Source organism: Talpa occidentalis, unplaced genomic scaffold (assembly GCF_014898055.3).
Source record: "Talpa occidentalis isolate TD23 unplaced genomic scaffold, MPIMG_talOcc4v2.1 talOcc4.10, whole genome shotgun sequence".
Taxonomy (NCBI): domain Eukaryota; kingdom Metazoa; phylum Chordata; class Mammalia; order Eulipotyphla; family Talpidae; genus Talpa; species Talpa occidentalis.
Window position 1 is genome coordinate 106,307,273 of NW_023600993.1, and position 22,868 is coordinate 106,330,140.

At 68.0% G+C, this 22,868-nt stretch overlaps 1 protein-coding gene across 1 annotated transcript in view; it reads right to left on the reverse strand.

Moving 5' to 3' along the window:
- DIDO1 (death inducer-obliterator 1) overlaps positions 1-22,868 on the reverse strand; it is a 34,544-nt gene that overhangs the window by 2,282 nt on the left and 9,394 nt on the right. Inside the window, exons 2-16 of the mRNA XM_054693909.1 lie at positions 20,470-20,581; positions 18,958-19,783; positions 18,388-18,709; positions 16,624-16,836; positions 15,824-16,037; positions 8,689-9,148; positions 8,435-8,594; positions 7,745-7,861; positions 7,538-7,642; positions 7,262-7,394; positions 6,254-6,764; positions 5,851-6,004; positions 5,427-5,516; positions 5,055-5,250; positions 94-1,372 (exon numbers count right to left, since the gene is read on the reverse strand). Coding sequence (XP_054549884.1) covers positions 94-1,372; positions 5,055-5,250; positions 5,427-5,516; positions 5,851-6,004; positions 6,254-6,764; positions 7,262-7,394; positions 7,538-7,642; positions 7,745-7,861; positions 8,435-8,594; positions 8,689-9,148; positions 15,824-16,037; positions 16,624-16,836; positions 18,388-18,709; positions 18,958-19,781 — 4,778 coding nt within the window. The 5' untranslated portion in view covers positions 19,782-19,783; positions 20,470-20,581. The remainder of the gene's footprint in view (positions 1-93; positions 1,373-5,054; positions 5,251-5,426; positions 5,517-5,850; positions 6,005-6,253; positions 6,765-7,261; positions 7,395-7,537; positions 7,643-7,744; positions 7,862-8,434; positions 8,595-8,688; positions 9,149-15,823; positions 16,038-16,623; positions 16,837-18,387; positions 18,710-18,957; positions 19,784-20,469; positions 20,582-22,868) is intronic.

Below are 22,868 nucleotides of genomic sequence, written 5' to 3' on the forward strand. Positions count from 1 at the left end.
ACGGGCGGGCCGAGCTGCCGCCTCCCCGGCCGGGGGTGAGGGGGATCGCCAGGCAGCGGGGCGGGGGGGCTCTCCATGTGCACGCCCGCGGACCCATCCTGCTGGGCGGGCGGCAGAGCCCCGTCGCCTGGCGCCCAGGGCGGGGGCCCCAGCTCCTGCTCCTCCTGGGCGGCCGCTCCGGGTGCCTCCCTGGCGGCAGCCTTGGGGCCAGCCTCGGCCTCGCCGCTCTCGGCCGCCAGGCGCCGGGCCTGCCGGGGGTCCCTGCTGGGTCTGGAGTCTCCGGCGGGTGGCCCGGGGGCGGGGAGCGCGGCAGGCCTGCCTGCGGCCGGCTGCTCTGGTGGGAAGAGCTCGGCCCGAGGCAGGGCCGGCCGGGGCGGCGGGGACATGAGCGCGTCTGACACGGAGAAGTGGGCCATGGAGGCGCCGGCGGCGGCCCTCTGCTGGCGGAGCGCCTCCTCCTGCTCCTCCAGCTGCCGCTGCTGCTCCTCAATCTGCTTGTTCAGCTCCTCCAGCATCTGCTGCTGCTCCACGAGCGAGGGGGCGGCGGGGCCCCCGCGCAGGTCAGCGCACATGCGGCCGGGCAGGTCGTCGATGGTCACCTTGGCCTCCTCCAGGATGGTCTCGTCCTCAGGGTCATAGGCCACCTCCTCGCGCTCCGCGGGCTCGGGCGCCGGGTCGGTGTCGGGGCGCCGCCCCCCATCGCCAAGCGGGACCCCAAAGGCTCGCTCGGGCCCGTACTCCTCCTCGGGGTCATAGGGCCGGTCGTCCTCCTCCTCCTCCAGAGCCTTGTCCTTCGAGAGCTGGCCGAACTGCTGGACGATGGGGTCGAGCAGGGGCGCTGCGGGCAGCCCGCCCTCGGCCTTGCCTTTGCCGTCGGGGTGGGAGGCCGGGGCCGAGTCCACAGGCTCCCTGGCGGAAGGGTCAAAGGCTTTCTTCTTCCCGAAGAGCGTCTGCAGGATGTGCTCCAGCGGGGAGGCCGTCTTGGGGGCAGCGGTGGTGGAGGACGCGGCCGCGGGGGCCGCGGGCGGCGTGGTGGGCGGTGCAGCGGCGCTGGGGGCACCGGGCTTGAGGGACGACAGGAACTTGAGCACCGACGAGGGGGCAGGCGCGGGTGGTTCTGGGAGAGGCGGCGGCGGGGGTGGGGACTGTGGGGGGGTGCTGCTGGCCGGTTCCCCAGGACCAAGCTGGTACTTGGGGCCCTTCTTGTCAGATGGCGGGGCGACTGGCGCTTTGGGGGTGTCTGCGTCCTCAGGCACCTGCGGCCGGGCCCGCTTCTCATCTGGCTTGTCCGGCTCTCCGGCGGCCGCGGGACGCTTGGTTTTCTGGCAGATCACCAGCCCCAGGATCAGGTTTGGACGTGGTGACTCAAGGCCTGAAAAACAAAACATTTGTGGCCACTTTAGAGGCGCCGGCCAGGCGTCCCGGGGGCGCTTCCCCAGGCAGGGGCGAAATCCTGCGGCAAGACAGAAGCGAGAGCCGGAAGGGTCCTGCGGGCTGCGAGCAAGCCCAGCTGCCCACCTCGACGGGCTTCTGCTGGGGAGCAGCTGAGGCCAGAGCCGGGGTCCACGCGGCCCGTGACCCTGAGCAGAGGCGCAGCCGGGGGGCCCCTGGGTGGCCCCCAGCTCAACCTGGAACGCGGTGAAGCCATGGCTGCCCGCCAGGCAGACAGCCCCGGGCCTCCACCGGAGGCAGGAAGACAGCGGCGCCCGCAGGGTCAGAGGCCCGCCCCGCCCTGAGGCTGCGCAGCCGCCAGCTGCCACCGGGGGCGCCCGCGGAGAGGCGGCCGGCGGGAGCGGGAGGAGCGGGGCTGGCGTCCACACAGGCGGTCACTCCACCAGCCGGGCCGGACCGTCCTGCCGGGACTGTCGGTTTCCAGCCCCATTCACGAGCCCAGAGCTCCAGGGTGCGCCCGGCGCGCCCCTCCCAGAGCACAGAGGGCAGGCCGCCTCGGGCAGGGGCCGCGCGGCGCACACTATGACTTCGGGGCGCCCGCCGCGCTGCCGAGACACACGGGTCGCCCTTTGCCGTTTCAGTCACTAAAAAGGAAAACAGGCCGAACTCCCCATTCCTTGGCGCCGCGTCCGGCTCTGAGGCGCGGTCCGAGGGACGGGGCGCCCGGCCTCCCCGAGGCCAGCGGGCGGCTGACAGGCAGAGGCCCAGCCCGGGAGGACAGTGGGTGGCATCGCCCTCCCGCGGTGCACCCCTGACACACCCTCACCCCGCCTCGTTGGACAGCATCCCCCCAGCCCTCAGCAGCAGCCGGGCGAGCCATCAATTCCCCCGAGTGTGAACTAAGGGCGGTTTGGCTCGGAAAAGCTCTGGCCTTCTGGGCCAGCGTCGTGCTGTCGGGGTGCCCAGAGCCAAGCAATGCTGCCCAGCGGGCAGAAGGCCAGGGTGGGGCAGGCCCCTGGTGAGGAAGCCCCACCCTGAAGACACCCTCCACGGCCTGGGCTCCCAGGCACCTCTGAGCAAACAGGCCGTCCTCAAGTTCACCGCGGGCGAGGCCACGCCAGCTGTGCGGTCACCTCTGCGTGGAGAACAAAGGCCGGCGATGCCGGCGCCCGCGCAGAGCCCCAGGGCCACGAGCACACAGCCACGGGGGTGCGCCCCAGACAGGCGGCACCCGAGGCAGGGCGCGTGTGCGGCTGCGGGAGGTCCAAAAAGTCAGCAGTGCCTGGGGCCCGGCGCCCGGGCCTTGGCCTTTGGGCAGCCCTGCTGGGCAGGCAGACGCCTGAGCAGCAGGCACACAGCCAGGCCCCGACCAGGGCCGTCTGGGCCCCTGCAAGGGCACCCGGGAAGCGTGGCCTCAGACGTGCAGCGGCGGGGCGTGAGGCCGGGCAGAGAGCGGGGCCCACCGCAGCCAGGCAGCCAGGCACTGCTCTGGGCCGGCGGGAGGGCGCTGCAAGCAGGGAGCACCGGGCAGCAGGAGTGCATGTGCCGGCCTCCATCCAAGGCGAGGGGCCGTTTGGGACAGGGCGTGGGCGTGACGCCCTCACAGGTGGGGGCGCATGTGTTCACAGCCGTGCTGGGGTCGAAGGCGGCCTCTGGCTGCGTGGACGTGCCGAGTCTTCAGGGGCCCTGAGGGGGTGTGGGGACGCCAGGAGCAGGGATCCACCAGAAAGGCGCTGACGGCTGAGGCAGGCCCAGAGGCAGGCAGGGCGGCAGCAGGGCGTGCAAGGCGCGCGGCCCAGCATGGTCTCACGGGGAAGGAGCTGTGCCCTGGGCAGATGCCTCAAGGGACCGCTCAACCCTGAGGCCCACGACACAAAGCTGCTCTTGCCCCCACGCCCACTGGCCGCGCAGCGCCGACTCACTGCGAGAACCACGCGTGTCCAGCCGGCCCCGCAAGCAGCCCCACCCGTGGGCCCGGCGCAGTCGGCGAGAGCGGAGACACCGTCCTCTGTGGGGGGCGTGGCAGGCACCGGGAGCTACAGAGGGGTTCGGATTCAGACACGCCACGACCGGTTTGCAGGAATGCGTTTATTGATCTCGAAGCAGGAGGAAGGGCCCTCTGGCCGCGGCACGCGCCTCCTGGCCTGGGTCAGAGTCTGCATGCGGCTACCGCTCCCAGGCCACGGACATGCTCACCTGTCACGCGGGGGCCGCCCTGAAGCCAGGCCCCACTGACCTCGGGCGACGGCACCTTGCCAAAGCTCACTGGGCAGTGGGCACCGCACCTGCTGTGGGGCTGCCACCCTCAAGTCTGCAGGGCTGCCCAGGTGTGCTATACAAGGGCAGGCCCATGCCTGCCCTGCGCCCTCCCACGACACACAGGCACACCGCACAGCAAGGCCGGGCGGGCGCCCACCGGGAGAGCAGGTGCTAGGCTGGGAAGGGCGTTAGCGTCGCAGAAGCAGGCACAGTGGGGAGTTTAAAGGCACCGTGGCAGCAAGCTCGGGTCTAAGAAGCCCTTAGAGAAACCTGCAGAGCGGGAGCAGTGACGCCCACCACAGCTCCGAGGCCCTGGCGGCTGCAGCCAGACGCTCACACCGCCTGGTGCTGACAGTGGGGCCTCTGGGTGCCCGACTGGGAGGTACAGACCTTGGGGCTGCAGGCAGCAAGTGGCCCAATGGCCAGGCCCATCTCCGAAGCTCACCCCCACACTCCACCCTCATAAGGCATGACGCAGCCACCCCACCAGCACCTGTCGCACGCCCCAAAGGGAAGGGACTTCCGCTTTCTCAGAGAGGCTGGCTCCCCTGGCGTGAATTTCAAGACAAGAAACCGCCCTGCCCCATGGAGGATCGACCACATGCCCAGGGCCAGCCCAAGCTCTGGGCCAGGACTTCCCGGTCTGAGGGAGTGAGCTCTTCTGTGCTCTGCCCAGCACGCTGGCTGCCCCCCTCATGCTCCCCCAGGGGCTGGCCAGTGCCGTCCACTAGGCGCTCGCCCAAGGGACAGTGAGGGGCCCTCTGGAGGGCCTGCCATTACTGGGTCTCTGGCACCAAGACCCCTCAGGTCATGCTGTGAAAGGCGCCCCACAGCCCCGACACCACTCAGCCCTGCACGGCGCATCCCAAAGAGCAGGGAGAGGTGGGGCCCGGCCAGAGGGCCAGGGTGGCTGCTGCCCGTGCCAGCACCCACCGCCTCGGGGCAAGACAGCCTGCGAGGCCAGGGAGTGGCGCCCCAGGGAGAGCGAGCAGGACACAGCTGCCACGGGGAGGTGGCGGCACATGGGGTAGCCTGGGAGGAGCACTCCAGCAACGCTTCCCGCCTCGCCACTGCCCCCGGCCTTTCCACGGGCCAGCGCTGCAGGGAGGGGACGCCGCGTCTTCCTCAGCTGGAGACTAGGGGCCGTGGCCACGGCCCTTGCGCTGCGACAGGCGCACTCTCGGGCGGGACGGCAGCCCAGCCTCGCGGAGGCCAGGCTTGGGAGGCGTCCTTCTGCACCGAGCGCGTCTGAGACAGCTGACGCCGCCAGGACGGCCCCGAGCCGCCCGCTGGAAGCCATTCCACAGCGCATGGTGCCGCGCCGGGACGCCGCCCGGAGCCAGCCCCGGGACAGAGCCTCGCGTTCGGCCAGGAGGACGCTGCGCCGCCTCGCCCATGCTCACCTGGGCCCTCGAAGGGCAGGAGCTTGGAGGGGACGGGGTCCTTGGCGCTCAGCGGGATCAGGTAGAGGTCCTTCACGTGCCGGCTGTTGTTGGCCACCACGCCAAAGCGGCCGCGGCTGCTGAAGTAGGAGTAGAGGGAGATGTAGGCCACCTCCTCCTCCTCAGTGGCGGGGTGGAAGCGCACCAGGCTCAGCTCCTACGACACAGACAGGGCAGAGGGTTGGCCAGCGGGTTTGGCCTGGCTCCCAGGGCTGAGGGCGGGCAAGGGGCTCCGGCCGCACCCACCGCCCCCGGCCAGCACGCCCAGGTGCCCGCGTCCCCAGCAGGACGACAGACGCCACCTTCCATGGGGGGGGGCAGCCGAGCAGGTACCTTAGACACGGAAGACCTGAGCTTGCCAACATAGTCCCAGACGGTCCTCGGGGCGATCCTCCCGCCGATGTGGATGGTGTCGGGCAGGTCCTGAACACGGGCACGGGTCAGGAACGGGCCAGCTCGGGGCGGGCACAGGAGCGGACTCCAGGCTGGTGGCACTCAGCGCCGGCCCCCCGGGGGGGGACTCGCCCGCCTGCCCCCACAGCACTGGCCCTGCACTACTCGCCACAAAGGCCAGAGCCGTGTCACAAGTCCCGGAGCCCCAGGAGCCCAGTGTCCCTGCAGCAAGGGCAGGACAGCGCCATGGGCCCCCCACAGGGGCGCCAGCACCCGCGGGACAGGGCTCTCCACCTGCCCTCGGGAAAGTCTGCGTCTGGGCCAAGCTCAGGCCCTGGGGAACCCACAGCCAGACCCTGCTGACCTCGCTGAGGTAGTCGAAGCTCCCGGACACGGGGTATGCCTTCGTCACGAACTTTGCCACGCTCTGCATGTTGATGAAGCCCTTCCAGATGGTGCTGAGTCGAGACAGAAAGAGGGTCGTGTCCCCTTCGGGCGGGGACCGAGGCTCCGAGGCTCTGTGGAAAGCAGAGGGGGCCGGTCAGCCTCTCTGGTAAAAGCCCTCCAGCGTGGGGCGGCACGTCAGGGCCTGAGCCCGGTGAGCTGTGGGGGTTCGCTTCTTCAAACCAACCCATCATGATGAAGTGAACGTTCCGGCTCAAGAGGAAAAGCTGGCACCAAGAAAGTGGCCAGGAAGGCAAGCCCCAGGCCCCTACCCCAGGGGCAGGCCGCCTGACCCCCAGCCCCGTGGCTGCACGGGGACGCACCCAAGGCCTGGCGACGGGGGCACGGACAGCAGGTATCGAGGCTCGGGCGAGGACGATGGCTTGGCCAGGATGGACTTGGGCAGCGTCACAGAGGTCACGGGAGGCTTCATTGCGTCAGGGCGGGGCTCTACTGCGTGGGTGCCGTCTGGGCGGGCGGCGGAGGGAGCCGGGGCCGCGCACGTGCTGCCGGGGGCTGTCCTGGGGTCCCGGCCCGACACCGTGACGGTGGTGAGCACCCCAGCCCCGCAGGAGGCGCCTTCCGGGGTGGAGGACTCGGGGTCCCCCGGTGGACCAGGGAAGGCCTTCTTCTCTAGGAGTGGCCGGGGTGCACTGCTCCGATCGGGCTCGGGGGCGCTCTCGGCTGTGGTCTCCGGCAGTGCGTCGTCTGCAGGGCTGAGCCCAGGCTCCGGGGTGGGGCCCTCCCGCTTGGGCCTCGAGTCCTCCCTCCTGGCAGGCATGGAGAGCTTCTGCTTCTTGGGAGCTGGCTCGTCTTCCGAGGAGGGCAGCTGGCCTAAGACACAGGAATGGCATGGTAAGGGAGCAACACTGGGCAGGGCGTGGCTGACACACGCTCCGCCACAGGCCGGGGACTGGCCACAGGACCCACTTCAGCCTCAGCCTGTGAACGCCTTATCGAAGAGCGGCCCGTGTCCCTGCCACGGCCACACTCGACCCGGGGCCGGGGCCCCGCTCGGGCGCCAGGGTTCACAGCTGTGGCCGCTGCTCCGTCCCGAGTAGGGGCCCATGTGCAGCAGCCGAGGAGAAGCAGGGCAGCCAGAAGACACACCGGTTGGGGTGGCCACGCACAGGCGGCCGAGAAAGGCCTCCCTGGGGGCGGGCGACTTATCTTTACTTTCTCATCTTCCAAACAACGGCTCCAGCCCGGCCTCTTCTCAACTCAGCTGCGCTAGGTGGGCACGGCCGCCAGGACAAGGCCGCAGCACAGCCCCAGTGTGCGGCCAGGCCCGCTGCCAGGGGAGGGAGGACGCGCACGCCGGCCACGCTCACCGGTGCAGATTTTGCAGTTCAGGTCGAACAGATGCGCCCGGTGCTGGCCTGTGGTGTCCGTCAGCATGCTGCTGAAGACGTCCAGGGCGGGTGCCGCGCTCTTCTCGGGGGCTGCCCGGGCGGACTCCTGCTCCTGGCCAGGGACACAAACGCCAGCCGGTCACATGGCGCCATCCGCCCGCCAGGCAGTCACAGCCCAGAACCCCATTGTGGCGAGCGCCCACCCGCAGGGCCGCACGTCTGGCTGGGTGGGCCACGGCCGGGCCCCAGGCTTACATCGGAGTCTGACACAGGCGGCGAGTCCTCCATGTCCGGGAGGGGCTCCGGCTTGGCGGCCGTCTTCCTGCTCTCCCCGCGCGGCCGGGCTCGGGGCTCTGCCACCTACAGGAGAAGGCATGCCCATGTCAGCCCCGCTCTCCAGGGGAGCCACCCCCAGAACAGGGGCGTTCGGGGCCCCAACAGCCCCGCCCCACCCGCACTCACGGATCTCACGGGTCTCTCTTTCCACATGGACAGCTCCTTGGACACCAGCTCTTCTGGCTTCATCCTCACGAGTTTGGCCAAGGAGATCTCTTCACGCAGGACGCGATGGAAGAGGCCCTGGGGATGAGCACCTTGTCACCACTCCACCCGGGGTCTGCCCTCAGGCGCTGCACGGGCTCCCCAGACAGGGCTGGGGACGCGGTGCCTGGGGCATGCTGGGCAGGGGGTGCTGCCCAGCTCCCCAGATGCCCCTGCGGGAGAGCAGAGACCAGGGCTGGGCTTCCAGGCCAGGTGGCTAAAGAGGCCACCCCGAGGAGACGAGACCCACTCTGGATGGCGCGTGGCGGGGACAGAGGCAGGACGCCGGCGCGGGGACGGCCATCATGCACCACCCAGCTTGAGGGCAACGGGCGCAGGACATGCAAGCCGGGCCGGCAGGTCCCGGCCCTTCTCCAGCGCGCCTTTCCCATCCACCACCAGCCGCCCCGAGGCCGCGCCCCCTCCCCAAGGTCCCCGTCAGGAAGCCAAGGGCGCCGCGTGCAGGTCCACTGGCCGTGCAGGGAGTCGGTCCCCAGGCCCGCTCAGAGGGGGTCACCTGGTGAAGTGGGGTGGACACCAGGGCCAGGGAGAGGCTCCTGACGAGGTGCAGCGGGGAGGGCGTGGGCGCCCAGGGCTGGGCGGAGCGCACACCTGGTTCTTTGGGTCCTTGAGGTTGAACATGATGCTGCGGTACTTGCTCTTGTAGCGGGTGTCGGTGCCGCGGAACAGGCTGAACAGCTCCTTCTCGATGTGCAGCGCGACCTTGCCCACCTCCGCCTCCGTCATGGCCAGGTCGTCGCTGTCGCTGACCCTGGTGGGACACGCCGCGTCAGGGTCCCTCACCCCGACCCGGGCCCCGGGCAAGCCTGCCCTGTTAACGGACACACTCAGGACAAAGAGCCCACCTTTTCCACAAAATCTCCTTCAGGGAGCGCCTGATATTTTGCCGAATTTGCGAATTTGGCTGTGAAGGGGCTGGGCCCGAGCCCCCCAGGCGTCCAGGAGCTGGAGACGCCAAGGGCGTGGTGGCGGCCCCAGACTTCCGCGCGGCCCCCACCACAGCAGCAGAAGCAGGCAACTTCCGGGGAGCAGACGCGGTGGCCCCCGGAGCCAGCCCCGCCGGCCTGGCCCCGCCGGCCCCTCCCGACAGCCATGGCCTCTTGGGGATGGCGCCCGTGAACCCAGACGGCGATTTCTTTAAGGATGGTTTGGCTGTAGCCACGCTGGTGAGAGGCGTCTTCTTTGGGAGGAGATTTCTGGGTGAAGCTTGCTTGCCGCCCGCCGAGGAACCTGGAGGGGCCAATTTCTTGGGCACCGCTGCTGCTATGGCTGAGGTCTCCTCCGCTCGCCTGTCGTCCTTTGTGGCTGCAAAGGAAACCCACAGACTGCGTGAGCGTGGCTCCAGCATGTGGACACGCACCGCGGGCCTGCGGCAGCCCCCAGGCCCTGCCCGGGCGCAGACCAGAGGGAAGGACACTGGGACCAGCTCCCGAGGCCTCACCTACATCGTCAGCGAAAGTTAACCGAAGCTGAGGCTCCCTCTTTATTGTTTGTTTTAAAGATTTATTTATTTATTTATACAAGAATCGGTACAGGCCAGATGCTCAGGAGGGTGAGAATTCACCAGAGCCAGAGCGAGGAAAAGAACAGGCAGATGGACTGAAATACACTGCTGAGGGGAGCCGCGGGTGAGACAGGAGAGGTCTGCCGCGCCACGTGGGACCCTCGCCGGCCGGCCGGGATCGAACCAGCGCTACAGAGGTTGTGGACAGCTCCACAGCGCTGTGCTCAACCGCCTGCACCACCAGGGGAGGCCCAAGGGGTGAGTCTCAGCGCTGTAGAGCGATCAGCAGCCACTGCAGCCTGCATCCATCCCGGGCCAGGGAGCTGACCCAAAGGGCACGGCAGACCTCTCCCGTCTCCCCGCTGCCCCCTCAGTTGTGTATTTCAGTGGATCCTCCTGTTCTGCTTCCCACCGTCTCTGGGAAGTCTTCTCAACCCCTCCCCACACCTCTGGCCTACACCCCAGTTCTTGTATGCATACACAGATAAAAGTGAATCTTAAAAAAAAAAAGTATTTCTCACGCACAAGCTTGCGGCTCTGCTCAGGGCGGGGAGAGAGTCCTCTTGGCGCGGGTCGCGTGTGCACCAAAGGCCGGCTGGAGGCCTGGCCTCCGGAAGGCCTGGCGACTGCCTTGGATAGGGGTCGGCCAGAGCACATGCCGCCAGGGCCACCAACGGGAATCCCAACTGGGGAGGGCGCCCACCTTGGTGGGAAACGCACGACAGCAATTATGTGGGGCCAGCGCGTGGAGGCCTTCACTGACGCCGCGCTGCTCCGACAGGGGCTCTGGTCACGCCGCAGCCTATGGCACCAGAGCCCCTCGACCTGCGCAGACCTTCACGCAGCAGCTCGCTCTGTAGCTGAATCTAACTATGTCTTGGAGCAAGGACTGAGGCCCCAGGGGTGCCCTCAGAGCAGCTGCGGTGCAGGACGGGGGCCGTGGCACGCCCGTGGGTGGCCGTCTAGGGAGGTGGCTGTGCCGGCACAGAGACCCTCACTTTCCCCCAGGGCTTAAAACACCAAGCACCAGCAACCATAACCCTCCAGTCTCCTGCGAACTGGGGGGCCTGTGGCCAGGTTCTGCAGGGCCCTAACAGCAGCCGTGCCCCAGGGCCCCAGCACGTGTGCAGGGCCCATGTTCCGCTGTAGCGCACGTGTGCGTGCACATGTCACTGAGCTTTACAAGATCCACAGCAGCAACAGGATGTGAGACAGGGCTGTGTGGGGCTCGGCCGTCTGCACAAATGGAGACTCGAAACCCTGACAGCGGAAACCAGGGCCTGAAGGGTAACCCCCCCCCGCTCCTGCGCAGATGCTTCGACGGAGGCCGCGACGCCTGTCCATGCCGACGTACCTTTACCCTCAGATTTGGCCTGCAAGGCCCGTGGCCTCTAGCTCCAGGTACTGCTAGTGTTCAGCCTCCACCAAATTTCCAGACACCCCTTTCCTGGGGCAAGGACGGAGGGCGGGGCTGAGCTCACGCCTGAAGCCCCGCGGCACCGGGCAGACCTCGGGCAGGAAAAGCGAGTGGCCGGGGCTGACCTTGGCCTACTCACTGCCGACAAGCTCGTCTTTGCTGAGGGTCTAGTGGTGTCCTTTTGTAACTTTAAAAGCCGGCCTAGATGCCCCCAGAAACCCCGACAACGCAACCGACTCCAGACAGGCAGGAGGCAGTGCGAGGACCCCGACTGGCCTAGCCCCACCCCAGGCTCCAGACTGCAGGCTCCGCGCTGCCTTTAGGGCGTTGGCTCCAGGTCTGCGCCCATGACCCCCAGCAACATCCAAGCCCGCTCCCCACGCAGGGGGGCCCAGCTGGGCCTAACAGCAGGGCACGCCATAGGCCTCAACCCCGGGCCCAACAGGCACGGGTGACTTCCCCGAGCCTCTGGCCTTTCCACAATGAGTTGCTTGTCTTTAAAGTCAACTTTCTTCACCCATCCCAGCTGAACCCACAAGTGGGAAAATGAGCCAGGTAAACCTGTGGCAAACCCTGAGGGCGGGGGCTCTGGCATCGCACGGGCACACCCTTGTGTGTCTCACGCAGCAGCAGCTAAGATGCAGACACTATTCGGAATTCAGTCCGTCTGGTCCCGACTGGAACTACGTGAGCCGCCGCCGCCACCCACTAGTGCCAGGTATCCCGCGGGGGAGAAACCCAGTGCTGCCAGGAGAACTGCGTCCAGCTGCAAGACCACGCAAACCCACTTGTGCTGTACGAAGTCATGAATAAAATGGCAGGACAAGGCATCTTGGCGACCAGCCACAAGAGCCTGTGCTACAGCAGTGTGGCTCGGCCCTTGGGGGCTCCAGGGACCCAGTGCTCTGTGCAGGGGAGGGAGCACTAGATTGGTACCAGAGCAGAGGGCGCTGCCGTCCCACGTTCCGTGCCTGTGGTGGTCCTGGAGGGCCCAAGGCCAGGCCTGGGAGAGGGCCCTGGCTGCCGTCCAGGGCGGGCTCCTTGGACAGCCGCGTGCTGGGCCAGCCGGGGGCGCCCGTGCGCTCGGAGGACAAGCTGCCGCGGAGGGGCTCACATACGCGCCTGCCTGTCGGCAACGGGAGTGAGCTGCTGGGTTGATGCCAGCAGAGCACACGCAGGCCGCGTAGGGGGCAGAAGCAGCAGACCTGGGCCTGGCAGGCAAGGCTGGGGGCGCTGCAGCCCGTGGCCACTGGGTGGCACTGGCGGGCCTCACATACAACGTGTGGACACAGGGCGCCACAGGGACTGCGGCCGCCTCCTGGGTGGAGGCCCTGCAGGCCGAGGTGACAGCAGGAGCTGGTTGCCCAGCCCCCGCTGCCTGCAGCTGCCGAGGCAGCTCAGGACGGCACGCAGTCCCCTAGCTGTCTCTCCCTGGCACCCGCCCCTTCACCCTGGGCAGCCCAAACATGAGGCTGCAGTGGCCACTGTGGGGCACCGGTGCCCCCACCCCCCTCCGCGGGGTGAAGCTCCCCAGTGCCTGGACCAGAGGGGCTCGCGGGCAGCATGGCCCCTCCCCATGACCACCAGGTCTGCCCTAGCGTACAGGCAGCAGCAACCATCTTGCTCCCGTGCCCTGGCTGACACGCGCCGAGGTGGATTGTTCTTCTAGAAGCACACGCAAGAACTGACTTGCTTTTACCTCCAAGATGTGATTCCAGACACCGCGGGCGCTACAGCCTGGAGGCTCCCCACCAGGGCATGGTAGCTGGGGCTGCGGGTGCTCCCCAGCGGGCGCTGTTCCTCCTGGCGTCCGGTCCAAGCGGCTTTCATCCCACCAGGGGACTGTACCCTTGCGCTGGGCGCCGCCTGCACCTTGACATGCGTACACGGCTCAAGGTAAAGCAACGCCCGGCTGGGCTGGCTGCCTATGGACTGGCCGGTGTGCTTCGTCGGCCACCGGAATGGAAGGCGGTCGAGGCCCGAGGGGCCCCGGGGCCAGGCGCCCCGCCACAGCTCCGAGCGACAACGCAAGTACAGGCCCAGGTGGGAGGCCCGTCTACTCTCCCCTGGGAGGACTGAGCCCCCAGGGTCTGCCTCAGCACAAAACCCGCTGGTGGCAGTGAGTGGCCTGGCCACGGCTACATGGTCACCTCCAGGCCCTTGCTGAATCCGCTGGGCCTCGGCCTCAAAGCTGCCCCCACCTTCATTAAGTGAAAGTGGCAAATGTGCTCGTCACACTTCTACTCTTTTAATTTCCAGGAGCTACGGCTGGAACTGCACGGGGCGTGGACACACAAGCCCGAGCTAGACGCTCTGCGGAGGGCGCCGCTATGCCAGATGGGGGGTGACGGCACCTTCCACTGCCCAGGAAGGACCCAGTTCTACAGGGCCCCAGGACACCCCTGGCCACTTCTGAGGCTGGGTCCTTCCAGGAGGGCCTGGAGGTCAGTGTGTGGCAGCACACGCTTCCCTGCATGAGGTCTGTGTGCATGTGAAGCCGCCTAGCCTGGCCTCAGCTGGTGGCTGTTATTCATGGAAAGTGCACTCTGGGGCACTAGCGTGTCGCTGACAGGAGAGGAACCCCACACAGAGGCCTGACAAGGCCCGTGTCCTTCCCTCAGCAACAACCTGGCACCTCTGAGGCGACTGGGGGAGGCGGCTGGTGTTAGCGCCATCTCGAGCGGCTCCCTGATGGCCGAGGGCAGGCCTCAACCTTGTGCCCACTCCTGGGGCTGCTAGCCCAGGACCATGCGCTCCACCCAGGCCGGGGCCTCAGCCCAGGGACAGGCCTGCCAGCACCCGAGCTACCCACGGGCTCAGGGTCTGCTCCACCCTCAGGCCACATGGAGCTGCATTAGCGCCTCCCCAGTGACTGAGGTTGCCCTATGAGCCTGTCAGGGGCCCATGTCCTAGACCCGCCTGCACCCCTCCTTGGGCATTGCAGCCGCGGCGGGCACCGAGCAGCGATGAACACCCTAAAGGAGGGCTGTAGGACCCCAGAGTTAACAGCATGATCCTGGGGGGAGAGAAAAGCCTACCCCTTCTCTGAGTGGACGTGGGTAAAGAGCCCCAGGAGCAGCATGGAGCGCACCTCAGAGACCCGCTGTGCACCACCCACCCCTGCCAAAGGGGCCCAGCCCCCACCCTACGCCCCCAGCCCTGCCATCTCTAGGGAAAAGGACCTTTCTGGGACAACAAAAAATTGGGCAGCAGCTGCTAGTCCAAAAGCAAGACCCCTCCTGTGCGCTGTGCCGTGGTCTCCTGCAGCCCCCCCGGCTGGGCAGGCCTGCCCTGGAGAGTGACAAGTGTCCTTGGTCCCAAATTTGCCACCTCAAATTGCACGCAGCAGCTTCAGGGAGGAGCTGATGAGGGGAAGGGGTTGTCTGCAGCCCATGGGATGGGCAGGGGTGCGCCAAGGTTCTCCTGGGGGTGCCGGTCCTGCTCAGTGTGTGCGGTGCCTGCCCACCCCTGCCCAGCGCAGTCACTGCCTTGAGTGCAAGGAATGGTGTGGGGGGCAGGGATGTCTGCCTCCATAGTGAGGGTCAGAGGCCCCCCAGGGAGCCGACACAGGCCTCCGCAGCCCCCCGCCCCCCAGGGAGACAGGGCTGGACTTCCAGAGGCAAGCACCCACCCTTCCCGTCTGCCCAGGTTCCTCCTGCCCCCGCTGGGCCCCGCGCCTCCTAGCGCGCCACCCACGAGTCTGTGGCAGCCGGGGGTCTGGTCCACACAGAGGCGAGTGGGGCTGAGCTCGACCCGCCGTTACCTGGACTGTGGCTGGGCCGCGTCCCCTCGTCTGTGCGCCCACAGCGAGCTCGGGGCACACCGGCACCGTGGTCCGAGGCGGCACCCCGCCCGCGTGCAGCAGGCCAGGCTTATGTTTAAGTGTGTCATTTGTGCTCGGTCACCGTGCAGAGGGGCTGGGCTGGCGGAGGCGAGGCGTGTTGCGGGGGGCTAACCCTACCGCGTGCCGAGCCCCCGCACGGCGGTCATGACTGTGTTTAACACCTCACTCCTAGAAGTACAAAAACAAAGCCCCCCCTGCCCCCAGTTCCCCTGCCATTCGCGCGAGACTCCATTTCTGAGGTCTTGACCTTGTCCACTTAGTCGCTCGAGGACAGCGTGGTGTCCGGCGCTGATGTCGCCAGGTCCAGCGCCCTGCAGGAGCGCCTCCCCAGGCAAGGCCGTAGTGGGGCGGGGAGGGGGGGACAGCAGCACCTCCCAGCCTTGGCACGCGGGCCCGCCTAGTCACTTGTGCTTTTTAAAAAGGCACAAACGGTACAGAGCGCGTAACGCTGAGTAGGAAGCCATCTTAGCAGAATGAGAGTGTCCCACAGGTCAATTTAAATTTATGTAATTTAATCTCGGAAAGTTAGGCTGAGAAACAAGGAGACAAACCCAAGCCGCAGGCCCGCTCTAGAACGTCACACGATCTACGGGAAACAGCTCAAGCCTGCTCGTGGCCACTTGGGCAGGGCTGGGCTCACAGCCCCACACTTGGGGGAGCCACAAGGCCCCTCTCCTGGCAGCTGCCCGTGGTCAGGGCACACCTGGGAAGCCTGCGCCCATGCCCACTTACCTTCGCCCCGGGGAGCGGAGGGAAAGTGTGTGTGTGTGTGTGTGTGTGTGTGCGTGCGCGCAGCATGTGAACTGAACTGAAACTATCCTGTCCCACCAAATGTAGCTGGGCCGCGGGGGCCTGACTAAGGTGCGTGTTGGAGGAGGCCCGCCACACTCGACAGAGCAGATGCATGTGCTGGGGCAGGCTGTGGGGATGCTCCTGCCACGGGGCTGCTCCAGGCCGCACGGCCCCTGGGGAGGCGGGTGAGGAGCCGGGCCGCGAGCCTGCTCGGTCTGCTGGCAGGAATCCGAATACTTACCGCAGCCTGGTAACAAAAACAGGTTAGAGAGACCCAGGGCCAGGGACGAGCCAGCAGAAGCCAGGCACGGCCTCAGGGCACAGGCAGCAGTGGCGGCAGATGGGGCTTGGGCATGTGCTGGACGGGCCGAGTGGCCGGCCGCGGTGGGAGGGGTCTGGGAGGGCGCCCTGGGAGATACATACATGCGCACACCAGGGCCGGCCAGAGGGCGGGGGTCCTTTCTGGCTTGACAGCGTTGTAGTTGTGGTCGCTTGCCCAGGACGGGGTGCTGCTTTCGCTGGGGGCCTCCTTCACAAGGCCCTCGTTCCTTGGGAGAGCCACCACCGCCTTCTTCATGGCATTTTCTTTCCTGTCTGGAGCTGGTCTCTTGTGCACAGAAGAAACTTTAACACCTGCCTAGAAAAGCAGCAAAACCCCAAAGGTCAGGGTCGGAAGAACGTCTCTACTCGTTTCACTTTACAACGAAGAACATTTCGAGCCCCCGCCCTCCTGAGCTGGGGTGCTGCCGGGCGTACCTGGGGACCCCAGCACCCTGATGCCATAGTTATGTGGCACCCACCCCCGCCATCTGAGCGACACTAGACTGCAGACCCAGAACCACCCGCCACTGCTGAGGCACGGGGCAGCCAGTGCAACAGAGGCCTGAGCACAGCCCAGGGTCCCGGGCAGGTGGGTGCATCGTGCTCCCGCAAGGGCTGGGGGCCGGCACCGCTCGCTGAGTGCAGCAGCAGCAACAGCGCTAACTCACAACCACTGGCCACGCAGGCTAAGACCACACTTGAAACAGTGGCTCCACGGCCCCAGCCATGGACACGGCCGCAGTCAGCGCGACGGGGAAGTCGATGAGCAGCGGCCGCCCGCCTCCACCGTTCCCCTTCTCACATCACGAGCGTCTCCCACCGGGAGACCCCAGCCATGGGGCCCCCAGCCATGCTGGGGGGGCGTCCACCCGGCGTCCCTACCGGTCCCACCAGACACGCACCTGGACGCTGCACTTGAGGAGACTCGGCTTTTCCGGCTTCGCCTTGCTCTTCTCCTTCTGTTTTGGCTTCTGGTCTCTACCCGAGCTCAAGGAGCGCATGGTGGCCGCGGCGTGCTTCAGGATGCAGTCGCTGCTGCAGTACACGGAGTCAGGCTGTGCCGCGCTCGAGCACCCAGGCCCGATGCACCGAGCGGTGCCAGGAGCCTCGACAGCCTGTGGAGAGACATGTGGCTTCGGACCACGACTCGCCGGGTTCGGCGAGGAGGCCCTCTGCGAGCCGCCTTCTGTAGCTTCAAGTCCCCCGCTTTCAAGCAGAGATGGAGCAAAGTACGTGACCACGAGCGAGATGGACCTCTACCCCTCCCGCCCCTCTGCCCCTCTGGGGCAGGGCTCCAGCGCTGCCTGGTGCGCCCCCATGCTCTGTGGACCTGATGGGCTGTCGGCCACGCTCAGGTCCATGACCGGCACATGTGCCACAATTCAGGCCCAAGGGATCCTGAATCCATCAAAAAGACCTGGCTTCGTCAGGTGGGCCCAGACCTTCCAGAGAGGAGACCCCGCTGCTGGTTTTAAAGCAGCAAATGGCCCGGGGACAAGGGCTGCCCACGGCCCGCCTTGAGCAGTGTGCCAGAAAAGACCCCGGGCATCCGCTTTTGGAGAATTGATGAATGGCGTTGAGAGCGCCACACGGGGCCAGGACACCCTTCTGGGCAGACCCTGCAGAGAGGCCAGGCCAAACCCCAGCTCCGCTGCTCCAACACTGCCCCCAGATGACAGCTGCCTGCCCGCCGCAGGGGAGGCCAGCACACCGCAGCGCCAACCACGGCTGCTTCTATCCACGACGGCCAAGGTGTGACCCGCCGCTCGGACTGCCACGGAGCGCGTTCCTCAGACGCGCTCAAGCAACGTCTCTTTTCCCAGGTCTCTGCGGCCGTTATCTTCCTGCCCGTGAAACCGAGCTGCGCTCAGAATCCAAGATTAAGCCTGCACGGTGTCACACGTGAGCACGAAAGCATGGGACGAAGTGGCCAGTCCCGCCCGCTCCCACAAGTCCTTTACGGCCAGTGGGATGGGATAGTGGCCCGGCTGCACCCCCACCCGCAGCGGCCTACGCCAGGGTAGGCCCCGCCCCTGCAGTGGGGCTCCGACAGGCCTGAAGAAGGCGCTGACCAGGGCCCCAAGGGCACAGACGAGTGCGGGCCGAGGACACGACTGGGCAGGAGCCACTGGGGCCCAGAGGACGTGAGAGTGGCAGCCAGAGGCCTCAGGTGCTGGGGTGCCCCGCAGCACGCCTGGGTCTCCCACAAGGCAGTCCCAGAACACTAGGGCTGGGGCTGCGTTGGGCCACGGTGCAGGTCCCAGGCCGCCCTTGAACCACTGGACTCCCCTGCCAGGGCCCCACCCAGGCTCTGCGGGTTCAAGACACGCGATGCGGGCGCTGACGGGAACACGTCTGCAAATGGGTGACGTCAACCTATAGTGCGAGGGCACCCGAGATCCTCCTGGTAGCAGCTGCCCTGACTATCCTGGGGCGCGCAGACACAGGCCCAAGACCCACAGGCACCGCCCTCTGTGCAGAGACTGACTGACTACAGGGGCTCGAGTCGGCCGCAACAGCCTAGGAGGCAGGTTCGGGTCCTGCAGGTGCCGGACCAACACGTCCACGGCCAGCACAGCCCACAGCACGCAGGCCCAGGTGGCAGCGCCCCCTTCGCAGGCGGGCGCTGATGTCCGAGCCCAGAGCCCCCGGGGACAAGCACTTACAGGCTGGAAGATCTTGAGCTTCTTCTTGCCACTGGGATTTGCAGCTTTCTCGATCCTGCCCTTTATGCCCTGGTCTTCGCCAGACTTCTGCTCCACGGTCCCCATGCTCGTGACGTCGCTGCCATCGGCAGCCGTGGGCCCGGCCCTGGGCCCCTGCGGGTCTGCACCCTCGGGGTCCGCCTCATCCTGCGCCTGCAGGATGGTGCAGTTCGGGCAAATGTAGTCCTCCCCGTTCCTCTCCAGGAGTCGGCCTCGGGCCTCGGAGATACCCACGCAGTCGCCGTGAAACCATTCTTCACAGCGATCGCAGCAGATCATGAACCTGCAATCACACGGCGCGTTTCCAGGAACAGAAGACCGCATCAGCCCGGTGCCACCTTCGTGGGAAGACGCGGGAGGGGGCCCAAGCCAGCCCGTGCCCTCCGCGGGGTGAGCGCCCCACCCTTCCCCACCATCCCGTGGCAGGCCCCCGCGCGCGCCAGAAAGCAGCCAGGCCGTGCCCCTCCACGGGACCTGCCTCCTCTGCATAGGCCGCCCCGCGCCCGCGCCGGCGGATGCCCGCGCACCCACCTGTTGTTGTGAGGCTGCCGGCAGATGCAGTACAGGGCGCCGGGGTCGGAGGCCTCGCACTCCGGCTTGGGCCTGCTGGCCTCTCCGTCCTTTGGCCCTGGGCTCGCCTGCCCGTCCGCTGGGCTCTCCCCGCCCTCCTGGGCCGCCTGGGCCCCGGGCCCCTGATCAGCCTCGGGCTCCGGCCGGTCGGGCGCCGAGTTCTCCGCGGGCCGCCCGGCCTCGCCGCCCTCGGCTTCTGGCGGATCCTCCTCGCGCCGCCGCCTCCGCAGGCGGTTCTGGACACCGCCCTTCGGGGGCCTCTCGGAGGGCTCCTGCCCTCGCTTGCTCCGCAGGCGGTTCTGAAGCTCCTTCAGCGTCAGCCCGTCGCTGTCGCTGTCTGAGGAGTCCTCCTCGCCGCCGCCCGCCTTGGCTGCCGCGGACTCTGGGGAGGCCTTGGCCCCCCGAGGCGCCGGCGGGAGCCCGCTCTTCAACTCGCCCGCGCTCTCCACGCTGCCCTCCGAGGCGGTCTCCGCGTCGGTGACCGGACAGGACGTGGGCTCGCCGGAGTCCTCGGGGGACACAGCCGCGCTCTTCCGGCCGCGGCGGCGCACGGTGGTCAGGAACTCCTCCACGCGCTCCGTGCGCTTGGGCTGCCGCCCGCTGCGCCGCAGGGACAGGCTCTGCTGCGGGGGCTGCTGCTCCAGCGCCTCCAGCTCGGCATCCGCGGCCCCCTCGCGCTTGGCAATGGTGGTCCTGCGGAAGCCCCACGTCTTCCGGAACTCCTTGCTCGTGGGCTTGACGGCCCTGGGCGTCTCCTCAGCGCTCGGGTCACCCTGGTCGTCCATACCTGCGGGCGAGGACGGGGACTGTGACCACCCAGACCCAAGCCGTCCTGGGGAAGGGCGAGGATGCCCCGGCGGGGGTGCCCCCACCAATGCCAGGGTGAGCAGCTCTGCCCACGACAGAGGCCTGTCCCTCAAACCACGGTCTGACCAGCCTCGGGAGCGTGGTGGGCAGCGGTCGGGAGGCCAGAGCAACACTGTGCGGGAGCAGCCACGCGGGGCCTGCCTGGCCTCCCACGGCGCCGCCTGCGGAGAGGTGGCGGGTGCAGCGAAATCACCGAGGCCGAGAGGCGGCCTAGGAGCGCTGACGACTCAGCAGCATTAACGGGCATCTCTGCTCGCTCCCTGACGGGCGATGCGGTGTCTCGGACCTGACACCTTTGGAAGGATCAAGAGGGCCTCCCTGGGGGCGAGTCTCAGCACTGTGAAGCTGTCCGCAGCCACTGCAGCCTGAGCACCTCCCCGGCCAGGGAGCTGACCCACAGGGCACGGCAGACCTCTCCCGTCTCCCCGCTGCCCCCTCAGCGGTGCGTCTCAGTCGATCTACCCGTTCTGCTCCCCACTGTCTCTGGTGAGTCCCCTCTCCCCGCACTCTGGCCTACGCCCCGGCTCCAGCCCCCATGAGCAAATAAAATAAACCTTTAATAGAAAAAGTAACATGCTATGCCAAAGCCCAAATGCCAGCGCCTACCTCGAGAATTCTCTTCCGGGCGGTCAGGGCTCCGATCTCAGGGCTGGGGACAGGCAGGGCCTAGCCGTGCCCCATCCTCGAGGACGGCGGCACAGAAAGCAAACTCGGCGACCTGAAACACACAAAACCCACAATCACACGTGCCCCAATTCTCTCTGCGCCTCAGATGCCGCCTCGTGCCCGTCGCCTGCAGCCCGCGGCACCTCCCCCAGGGCCTGTGCCCCAAGACCACCCCTCCCCAGTGAAGAGACGCGGCTGCACTAAACTGGGTGCCAGGGGCCGTCTGGCGCCGGAAGCTTCAGGGCCCTCCCCGGAGCAGGCCAGGGGCCTCACCAGTCCACACGCTCACTACCACAGCAGCCCCTGCCCTGCAGGCCCCGCCTGGGAGAAGAGCGTCTGTGCTCACCAAAGCCCACGCGCGGTGAGCCGGGCAGCCCCGGCGAGGGCTGGGCAAGGCCCGGCTCCCTCGCGGCCGCCCCAAAGCCCACCGGGGCGCAGCCCGAGGGGCCGGAGCCGGCGCACGCGGCGCAGTGTGGCCGGCGGCACCCCGCGTCAGGGGTCTGCGCCTGAGTCCCGGGAGCCCAGGTGGGGCGGGGGAGCCCCTGCACCGCTTCAGGGAGCACGGTTTTCCCCAGGGAAGCGTCTCCCCGCAGAGCAGCCCCGAAGGGGAGGACGCCAGCGCAGGGACGCGTCGCCTCGGAGTCTGCCCCACAGCGGCGGCACGCCCGCCAACTCCGGGGGGTTAGACGATGGCAAAGCGCCCCGAAGGCTGCGCCCCATCAACTTTCTCCCCCCGCAGCATATTTCCGAGCGAGAAAGCCAGCCTCGGGGCCAGGCCGCCAGGCCGGGGGTGGGCCCGGGAGAGGAAGCCGACGGGCTGCCCCCCAGCAGGCCCCTCGGCAGGTGCTCCGCGACCCGCAAGGACACCTGGAGTCGGACCCTGGCGCCCCAGCCCCGCCCTCCCCAGGCTTCGCAGGGGACCAGCCCGCGGCCAAGGAGGGACAGGCCTGCCGGGCAGCCAGTCTCGGGGGCGCAGTGGGAGCGGGGGAGTCGGCCGGTTTCAAAACCAGCAAGTGGGCGTCGGCGCTTCCCAGGGCCCGCCCGCTGGGACGGTGGGCCAAACTCACGCCTCCCAGTGCTGCGGTGGTGGCCGCCCCTCGCCGCCCGCAGCCGCCGCAAGCTCCTGGGCCACCCGGACCAGCCCGAGGCCAGGCCGCCCCGCGGGCACAGCCCCGCCCGGGCGCCGCCAGCCAAACCAACGCAAGTGCCCGCGGCCACCCGCCCTCGCCACCCACCCACGCCCACCAACTGCCTTCCCGTAACTGTGGTCTCCTCGGCGACCGCAGAACAAAGCCGGACATTCCGAGGGCCTGCCTCTGGAGAGGCGGCCCCTCCCCGCACCAGCCTGGCCCCCCCAGCCCCTCGACCTCAAACCAGGCGCCAGGGGCTCAGGATGCCCCTTCCGGTCGGGACCGTGAGACGCAGCCGTCCTACAAGACGAGCGCTGTTCCTGGAGCAGCGCCGCCTGCTCACGACACCCCGGGAGCCCCGGTGTTCCCGGGAGTAAAAGCCGAGCTTAACACGGAGCAGGCTTAGCCGGGGCGCGTGTGAGGCGCAGCAGACACAGCGGGGCGGCGGAGCGCGGCTTCCCTCGGCACCTGCCCAGCTGGCCGCGGGGTGAGGGCAGGCGAGGGGGACAGGCTTCAGCGCACAAGCCAGGGAACAGGGCTCTGCCCAGGGCAGCCACCGGCCCTCCCAGGACGCAGGTTCTTGCAGGCGTGCGCCTCAGGGCAGACACCCCGGGCCTCCAAGGGGAGCCCCTGATGCACCCCCGCCCCCTTAAGGGCCTGTTCACACAGCACGTGCTGCAGTGCCCCCAGGGCAGAGTGAGAAGCCAACTCGTTGGGCAGCTGGCACGGTGGACGGCGCGGCCACCCCTTTTACATGAAAAATACCCCCCAAAGAGACGACCACGGGCAGCCAGGGGAGTCAGGAGCGGGCCTCCCCGCCCCGGCAGGTTAGGGCCCCGCAGACGGGCGATGCGTCTCTGCTTCAGCCCAGAGACAGGAAAGCCTCCTCCTGCCCCCACGAAACTGCTCTTGGGCTCGGCTAAGCTTCCCTCGCCTCCCCGAGGGCCCAGCAAGCCCCTCCCAGACTCGGAGCTGCCAAAACCGGGGCTCCGGACAGGGCCCGCCAGCAGCCCCGCCTGCGAGCGCCCATCCTCGGAGCCGAGCTCCAGCCCCTTCTCACCCGGCCCCCAGGGTCACCGCGTCCCTCCAAACCGCACTTGGGAGCGGGTCCCACCAGCCACCAGAAATGAGCCCCACGGCCCCCCGCAGCTCGTCATTCTGGCTTGTCCTGGGCCAGGGCCGGGCACCCATTCCCTCATCCGCCGCGCG